The following is a 9,337-nucleotide window of genomic DNA, read 5'->3' as shown; positions in this document are numbered from 1 at the left end:
TTTAAAATTTTTTTCAGGTGCCTGTACTTGAAATGTAAGGTCAGGGTTTTTAGCGTGCCCATCACTAGAATGGTGTCCATTGTACTGGATAAGTAAGTTTTTACCCCTCACCCCATTCTACCCTCTCCTTTCTTGGATTTCAATGACCTTTGCATCTCTTTGTTCCCATGAGAAAGGAAATTTAGAATAACTATGATTAATATATTAAGGACTCTAATGGAAAAAGTAGGCCACATGCAAGAAGAAATGGGTAACATAAGCAGAGAGAGGGAATTTCCAAGAAAGAATCAAATAGAAATGATAGAAATAAAAAAACACACATTGTAACAGAAACAAAGAATGCCTTTGATGGGCTCATCAGTAGACTGGACACAACTGATGAAAGAATCAGAGGAAACAATCAGTGAGGTTGAAGATATGTCAATAGAAACCTCCCAAACTGAAATGCAAAAATTAAAAATAATCAAACAAAATATCCAAGAACTGCGAGAAAATTACAAAAGGTATAATATGCATAATGAGAATACCTGAAGAAGGAGAGAAAGGAGCAGGAGAAATATATGAAGTAATAAAGGCTGAGAATTTTCCAAATCATAGATCCGAGAAGCTCAGAGGACACTAAGAAGGATAACCAAAAAAAGTTCCATACCTAGGCATACTATGTCCAAACTGCAGAAAACTAAAGACAAGGAGAAAACTTGAAAGAAGCCAGAGGAGCAGGGAAATTTACCTATAGAGGAACAAGGATAAGAATTACATCAGATGTCTCATTAGAAACTGTGAAAGCAAGAAGAGGGTAGAATAAAATATTAAAGTATTGAAAGAAAAAAGCTAGAATTCTTTATCCAGTGAAAATATCCTTCAAAACTGAAGAAAAAATACTTTCTCATACAAACAAAGACTGAGAGAGAATTTGTCACCAGTAGACCTGCCTTGAAAGAAATGTTAAAAGAAATTCTTCAGAGAGAAGGAAAATGACATAGGTCAAAAACTCAAATCTACATGAAGAAAGGAAGAACTTTCAAAAAGGAATAAATGAACATAAAATAAACTTCTTAATTTTCTAAACCTTAATTAATCAAATAGATGTAACTGGGGTTTTTTTTTTGTTTTTTTTTTTTTTTTGAGACAGAGTCTCACTGTGTTGCCCGGGCTAGAGTGCGGTGGCGTCAGCCTAGCTCACAGCAACCTCAAATTCCTGGGCTCGAGCAATCCTACTGCCTCAGCCTCCCGAGTAGCTGGGACTACAGGCATGCACCACCATGCCTGGCTAATTTTTCCTATATATTTTTAGTTGTCCGATTAATTTGTTTCTATTTTTAGTATAGATGGGGTCTCGCTCTTGCTCAGGCTGGTTTCCAACTCCTGAGCTCAATCTGCCCGCCTGGGCCTCCCAGAGTAGATGTAACTGTTTTTTTCAAACCAATAATAGCAACAATGTATTAGGCGATTACAGTGTATGGATAAGTGAAATGAATGATAGTAAAATTATAAGGGACAGGAGGGAAGAATTGAGAATATACTGTAGTAAGGTGCCTGCACTACCCATGAAGCACTAGAGTGTTATTTGAAAGTAAACTTAAATTAGATGTAAATATATAATGTAAATTCTAGGGAGACCACTAAAATTTTTAAAAGTATAATTGATATGCTAAGAGAAGAGAAAAAATAGAATCATATAAAATACTCAATTAAAACCAGAGAAGGTAGAAAAAGAGGGGAAGTTAAAATGAAACAAGGAACAAGTGAAATGAATAGAAAAGAGTTACAAACATAATAGATTATAATCTATATCGATAATCACTTTAAATGTGAATATATAAATAAGAGGTGGAAACTTTCAGGATGGATTTAAAAAGAAGACCAAACTATGTGTTTTCTGTAAGAAATTCAATTTAAACATAAAGACATGGCTAGATTAAAAGTAAAGGGATGGGCTGGGTGTGGTGGCTCATGCCTGTAATCGTAGCACTCTGGGAGGCCTGGGTGGGAGGATCACTTGAGGTCAGGAGTTCAAGTCCAGCCTGAGCAAGAACGAGACCCCATCTCTACAAAAATTAGAAAAATTAGCCACACATGGTGGTGCACACCTGTAGTCCCAGCTACTTGGGAGGCTGAGGCAGGAGGACCACTTGAGCCCAGGAGTTTGTGGTTGCTATGAGCTATGATGATGCCACTATACCATAGCCAAGGCAACACAGTGAGACTCTGTCTCAAAAAAAAGGGGGGGGAGGGATGGAAAAAGAAAGATATACTATGTTAACACTAATCGAAAGAAAGCTGGAATAGCTATGTTAATTTCAGACAAAGCAGACTTTGGAGCAAGGAACATTAGTAGGAATAAAGAGGGGTATTACATAATGATAAAGGGGTCAGTTCTCTAAGAAGACATAAAAATTCTTCATCTGTATATGCACCTAACAACAGAGTGTCAAAATATATGAGGCAAATGCTGATAGAACTGCAAGGAGAAATGGACAAATCCACTGTCATATTTGGGGGCTCCGATACCAATCTGTCAGTAATTGATAGATCTAGCTGCAGAAAATCAGTAAGAATACAGTTGAACTGAACAGCCCCATAAATCAACTTGATCTACTTGACATCTATAGACTACTTCATCCAGTAATGACAGAATATATATTCTTCTCAAGTTCATATGGAACATTCACCAAGATAGACCACATTCTGGTGCATAAAACACACCTTAAAAATTAAAACAATACAAATAAAAGTATTTTCACAGACCACAATGAAATTAAATTAGAAATTTCTTTTAAAAAAACAGAAATATAGATGGAAAATCCTCCCAAATATTTAGAGAACACACTTCTAAATAAAACCTGTGTCAAAGGAGAAATTTCAAGATACATTTAAAATATTTTGAACTAAAGGAAAAAATACAACTTATCAAAATTTATGAGATATAGCAAAAGCAGTGGTGAGAGAGAGACATAGATTAGCAATGAACAATGGGAATTTGAAATTGAAAGCACAATACTATTTACATCAGCCCTGAAAAGCAAAACATTTAGGTATAAGTCTGACAAAATATGTATGGGATCTATATGAGGAAAACTATAAAACCTTGATGAAAAAAATTAAAGATCTAAACAAATGGAGAGATCTTCCATGTTCATGGATATAAAGACTGAATATTGTTAAGATGTCACTTCTTCCTAACTTGATCTATAGATTCAATGCTATTCCAATCAAAATATCAGCAAGTTATTTAGTGATTATTGACAAACTGACTGTAAAGTTTATATGGAAAAACAAAAAACCCAGAATAGCCAACACAATATTGAAGAACAAAGTTGGAAGACAGACACTATCTGATTTCGAGACTTACTATGAAGCTACAGTAGTCAAGACAGTGTGGTATTGATGAAAGAAGAGACAAATACACTCGTCACTCAGTATCCACAGGGGATTGGTTCCAGCAACCCCACCCCGCTGTAGATACCAAAATCTGAAGAGGCTCAAGTTCCTTATATAAAGTGGCATCATATTTGCATATACCCTAATCACATCCTACTGTATGCTGTATACTTTAGATCACCTCTAAGATTACTACAATAATAATATCTAATACAATGTAAATGCTATGTAAATAGTTATACTGTATTTTTATTTGTTATTCTATTGTTATTGTTGTATTGTTGTTTGGGGGTTGGGTTTTTCTTTTTTTTAGAATGTTTTTGATCTGAGGTTGTTTGAAACCACAGATGTGGAACCCATGAATACAGAGGGCTGACTGTAGAGCAATGGAACAAAAGAGAGGGGCCAGAATTAGACCCATACAGATACAGTCAACTGATCATTGACAAAGGAGCAAAGACAATTCAATGGAGAAATGTCTTTTCAGCAAATAACGCTGTAATAACTTAATGTCTATATGCAAAAAAACTAGACACATACCTTATATCTTTAACAAAAAATTTCCTTGAAATTGATCATAGACCTAGATGTAAAACACGAAACTATAAAATTTCTGGAAGATAACAGGAAAAAATCCAGGTGAACATGAGTTTTGTGATGGCTTTTTGGATACAATGCTGAAAGCATGATACATGAAAGAAAAAATTGATAAGTTGAACTTTTTTGTAAATTAACAAATTTCCACTCTGTGAAAGACATTGTTAAATGCATGAAAAGACAAACCATGGACTGGGAGAAAATATTTGCAAAACATGTATCTGATGAAGGGATGGTATCTAAAACACACAGAGAACCCAAAACTCATCAATAAGAAAACAATCCAATTTAAATATGGGCAAAATATCTGAAAAGACACCTTATCAAAGAAGATATACAGATGGCAAATAAGCATATAAAAAGATACCCAACATAATACGACATTAGGGAATTGTAAATTAAAACAATGAGATTCTGCTACACACCTATTAGAATCGCCAAAATTCAAAACACGGGCAATATCAAATACTGGCAAGGATGTAGAGCAACAGGAACTCTCATTCATTGCTGGTGAAAATGCAAAATTGGACAGCCACTTTGGAAGACCATTTGGCAGTTTCTTACAAAGCCAAACATAGTGTTACCATATTATCCAGCAATTGCGCTCCTTGGTATTTGCCCAGAAGAGTTGAAAACATGTCCTCACAAAAACCTGCACAAGAAACTTTACAATAGCTTTACTTGTAATTTAAAAAAAAAAAAAAACTGGAAACAACCAAGACGTCTTTCAACAGGTAAATGAATAGGCAGTGGTATATCCATACAACGGAATATTATTCCATGATAAAAAGAAAAAGGCCATCAAGCCATGAAAAGACATACAGGAATCTTGAATGCACATTTCTAAGTGAAAAAAAGAACAGTATGAAAAGGCTACAAACTATATGATTCCAACTATATACAACATTCTGGAAAAGGCAAAATATACAGATGGTAAAAAGGTCAGTGATTGCCAATGGTCGGGGGTAAAGAAGATGAATAGGTGGAACACAGGGAATTTTTAGTGCAATATAAACACTCTGTATTACACTGCAATGGTAGATATATTATGCATTTGTCGAAACCCACAGAACTGTACAACACAAAAAATGAACCTTAATGTAAACTGTAGACTTTAGTTAATAATAATATGTCAGTTGTAACAAATGTACCATACTAATGCAAGATGTTAATAATAGGGGAAACTGCAGGAAGGAGGGGAGGTTAGAAGAGTATATGGGAACTCTCTCCACTATCTGCTTAATTTTTCCATAAATCTAAAACTGTTCTAAAAAATAGTCTTTAAATTTTTTTCTAATAAAAAAGGCGAGGTCAAGGTGAGCTGAAATTGTAAGAAAAAATATCATGAAAGAAGTGAGACTTTTGCTGGGTCCTGAAGGGTATATAGGATTTCTGGAGTTGGAAAGGGCAGAAGATGTTTCAGCTAGGATTGAGACACGAAAAGGACTCAGAGGGCTCAAATTGCAAAGGAGCAGGAAATAACACAGAATAAATCAATGCAAAGACAACAGGAAGTAATTCAATGGAAGCCAGGGGCCAAGGCAGGGCTAGAGACACTGAAGCATCATTCTAATATCAGATAAACATAGGCATGGGGGCCAACTTGACCTCAGCCAGGTCCTCGATATGTATTCATTCATTCATTCATTTATTCAATATTTAGTAAACAGCTACTATGTTCCAAACACTATGGTAGGCACTGGGGATGAGCAGAGAATAAAACAAATGAAAATCTCTGTTCTCACTAAGCTTACATTCTAGTGAGGGGACACTGACAGAACCTGCCTGGTATTTTCAAGAAACATCAAAGAAACCATTATGGCTGGAATTGAGTGAAGGGGGAAGGTAGAAGGTGAGATAGAGAAGATAACAAAAGCCAGAGTGTATAGGGCCCTGGGGCCAGAAAAAATAAGGACTCTGGCTTCTACTCTGAGAGGTTTAGGTTTTGAGTGGCAGAGTAACTTGATTGACACCTGAACAGGGTCATTCTTTCTTCTGTGCTGGGGGTTGGCAGAGAGGACAAGAGTGGCTCCAGGGATACCAGTGAAGAAGTTGTTGCCATAATCCAGGTAAGAGAGGATGGTGGCTTGGACCATGGTTTTAGCAGCGTAAGTTGTAAGATACAGATTCCGGACACTGCTGGTAGATTAGATGTGTGAGAGAAAGACAGAGTCAAAGTGACTGTTTTAGGCCTGAGCAACTAACTTGAAGGTAAGAGTTGCCATTAACAGAGAGAGAGAGAAGAATATAGGAAGAGCAGGCATATGAGCAGGACTGAGCTCAGTGTCTGATTTCAGGTAAGCTATTTTGAAAGGGAGATGAAAGTGAGGCTGAAATGCAAAGTCGAGTGGGCAAGACTAAGTCACAGTATGTACCAGTAGTGAGGATAAGCATTTATTCATTCATTAAACATATCTTGAAATCAACCTTTTTAATGTGACAGGGACACAAAGATAAATAAGACATCCTCCCTGTTTGGAAGGAACTAAGAGTCCAATTAGGGAAATAGAAATATAAATAAATAATTCTAGTACATTAAGCATCATACTTGAGGTATTTAACATTTATTGAGTCCCTGCTATATGCCAAGCAGTGAGAAGAGGAAGCAAGAGGCATGAATAAAGTTCTATAGGAGCACAGGAGAAATTCTTGCAAAGGCTGGTAAAGACATTCTCAAGGGTTTTTACCACAGTATGACATCAGGGAGTTGGCAGTAACCTAGATGCCCCATCACCAGGGATATGTATCATTAAAATCTATGAAATATTCAGCAGCAGCTAGAAACAACAAACTAAGTGTATACACAACATTGTTGAAATAGCTCAAAAATATAGTGTTGAGTAAAACAGCAGGAAACGGATTTACAATCCAATACGATCTGTGTAAAATGTATACACAAAACACTACCTGTCTTAAATTATCAAGGATCTATATCAAACATATTGTAGTTTGTGTCTAGAAGAAAGAGAGTGGGGATTGATAAAGATGAGGAAAACTAATATAAACAGTATAAAATACGATAAACAAGAGAGGGGCTTTGTAGGGACTGATGGTGAAAATGTGCTGAGAATTGAGGAGCAAAGTTAACTCGACTCTCTGCACCTGAGGTAAAATAACTAGCTAATAGGAATCCGGCTGATAACCCTAAGGGGAAGGGCATCTGTGGGGCCCAGGAAGCACGTGCAGAGACATGAAGGCATGAAAGTGCATCATTGGGTTCAAGGAACAGTACCAGGTTGAACGTGGCTTGTAGTAAAAGTGGTTGTGAAGAGTTGACATGCTTGAAAGTCCTGGGTAAATTGCACAACATCTTACATGTGGAAGGTATAATCATTCTAATCAATATCTTCCCTTTTACTCCATCTGGCTTAAAGTTAATGCTCTGCTCCCATTCAGCCTATGGTGGGATTCTCTTTCAGCCCTATTAGGGTATTTGCCTCTTGTGACTACTCCAAAGACTCTAGTCCAATGGGTCACTCCTGTTTACTATGACCTCAAGGAATGTGACCCTTGATCTACTGCTTTAAAGCTGGAATTCCACCAGCTGCAATGTTACCTCTCTGCCTGGGAGTGGGGTGGGCAGGGAACTGGAAGCCCAACAATGCCTCTCATTCTGGGTTACCTGCCCTGGGCAGTTCACCCTGCCTTTGCCAACTCAGTGCTGCCAGTTAACTCTCACCTGTAACCTTCCAGTTGGAATTATTTCCCCTTCTCTGATTACCCCTGCTCCACCCCAGATTGGGTCATGTTCCACTATCATAGCTGTAGCTATTCTTCACAGCCTTTAGCACAGCTGCAACTCCACATTTACTTTTCTGATAATCTACGTCCATCTACTCACCTAGGTTCCAAGTTCAGTGCTGGCAGTCTTTTCTTTTTTGCTTACCAATGTCTCACTAGCACTTAGCACAAGTGCCTGGCACATGGTAGATGCTTGAGAAACTTCTCAGTTGGATACAAGCATTCCAGACAACGGGAACATGGATACAGTTGGATACAAACACGGTGCAGAGGCAAGAGTAAGAAAGGTAGGGTTTGTTCTACAGGAGAGGGTAACAAATTGCAAGAAAGTACACCGGTCCCAGACACAAGTTGTGTGAGTGCTACACACGTCTGCCCCACCCTCTGGTACAGGGTGGGAATAAAAGTAGGGAGCGGAAATGCACTTTAAAGAAATTAGCAAGTGCTTAACACATTCCTTTTTAACGTATGTCAAGTAAGAAACTAAACTGAGGAAATGAGAGTATGTGGGTCAGTGCCGGATCTGAGGAAGGACTAACATTTCCAGAGGTCCTGACGCAATGCATTGACCCTCAAAGGGCACTGGATGTCTCCACACAAAACCCCAAAATCCCTTGGTGGGAGGGCGTGACTTTCTGCCCTCTGCCTCTAAGGGTCACACAAGCCTGGGTCACCGTGGTTGCCACCGTTACTAACACAAAGTCTTCTCCAATCTAATCCCTCACCGTTATTCTCGTCCTCCACTCCACCTCCAGTTTAATCAGGCTCTGCGCTACTTTGAAAAAACCAAACCAAACATCCCCCTCCAATCCTAGCGAGGTTGAAGCCACATAACAGGATGCAGTTGATCTCCAAGGGAGGCCCTTTCCCACACCTCCACTTGCATCTCAACATAAATGTACATTCTGGCCCTCGCCAGGCGACGCGAGGCGGTGCGACCTGTCGCCTCCCTTCCCGCCTTCCCACTCTTCGCGGAGCCCGCGCACGCCCAACCCAGGCGCCTCAACGTCGGATCCCGCACTCTAGTCAGCTCCCAACAGCGCGCAGGCGCGCGCGCCAGGTCGGCTAGGAAAGAGAGGGCGGGGCCGAGGGGCTGAGCCCACGGGGGGAGGGACGGCGTCGATCACATGACATGGTTTCACTGTTTACACGCGCAGCGGGCCGAGCGTTCGGCCTCAGTCAGGCGCTCGGCTCCGTTTCGGTTTCACTTCCGGTGAAGGGCCGCTTCTGAGCGGGCGGCGGGCAGACGGCGAGCGCGGGCGGCGGCGGTGACGGCGGCGCCGCTGCCGGGGGGCGTGCGGCAGCGCGGCGGCGGCGGCGGCGGCTGGGCCTCGAGCGCCTGCAGCCCACCTCTCGGGGGCGGGCTCCCGGCGCGAGCAGGGCTGTCGAGAAGATGGAGGAGCTGGTGGTGGAAGTGCGGGGCTCCAATGGCGCTTTCTACAAGGTACTTGGCTCCAGGGAAGGCCCCATCTTCGCCCTCACTGCCCTCCCTTTTCTTTTCAGCGTCGGCGGGAGACAGGCCTGGGGCCCTCTTTCCGGGTGCCGTGCCTGGGTGCTAGGGCGCGTTCGGCGGGATGTTTTTGGGAGGGAAGGACTGGTCTTGGGGCCTGTAGGAAGC

The 9,337-nt window shown here is 40.5% G+C and overlaps 1 protein-coding gene across 7 annotated transcripts in view; it reads left to right on the top strand.

Annotated features, from left to right (window-relative positions):
- The first annotated feature begins 8,957 nt into the window (after window positions 1-8,957).
- FMR1 (fragile X mental retardation 1) overlaps window positions 8,958-9,337 on the top strand; it is a 43,122-nt gene continuing 42,742 nt past the window's right edge. For all 7 annotated transcript variants that reach the window (XM_012665297.1, XM_012665303.1, XM_012665304.1 and 4 more), the window contains exon 1: window positions 8,958-9,163. In XM_012665297.1, coding sequence (XP_012520751.1) covers window positions 9,113-9,163 — 51 coding nt within the window. In that variant the 5' untranslated portion in view covers window positions 8,958-9,112. The remainder of the gene's footprint in view (window positions 9,164-9,337) is intronic.

The sequence above is a fragment of the Propithecus coquereli genome, unplaced genomic scaffold (genome assembly GCF_000956105.1).
Source record: "Propithecus coquereli isolate 6110/MARCELLA unplaced genomic scaffold, Pcoq_1.0 Scaffold99, whole genome shotgun sequence".
In the NCBI taxonomy this organism is placed as follows: domain Eukaryota; kingdom Metazoa; phylum Chordata; class Mammalia; order Primates; family Indriidae; genus Propithecus; species Propithecus coquereli.
The sequence above is the reverse complement of the archived record's forward strand: the minus strand, read 5'-3'. Positions and strand labels throughout refer to the sequence as shown.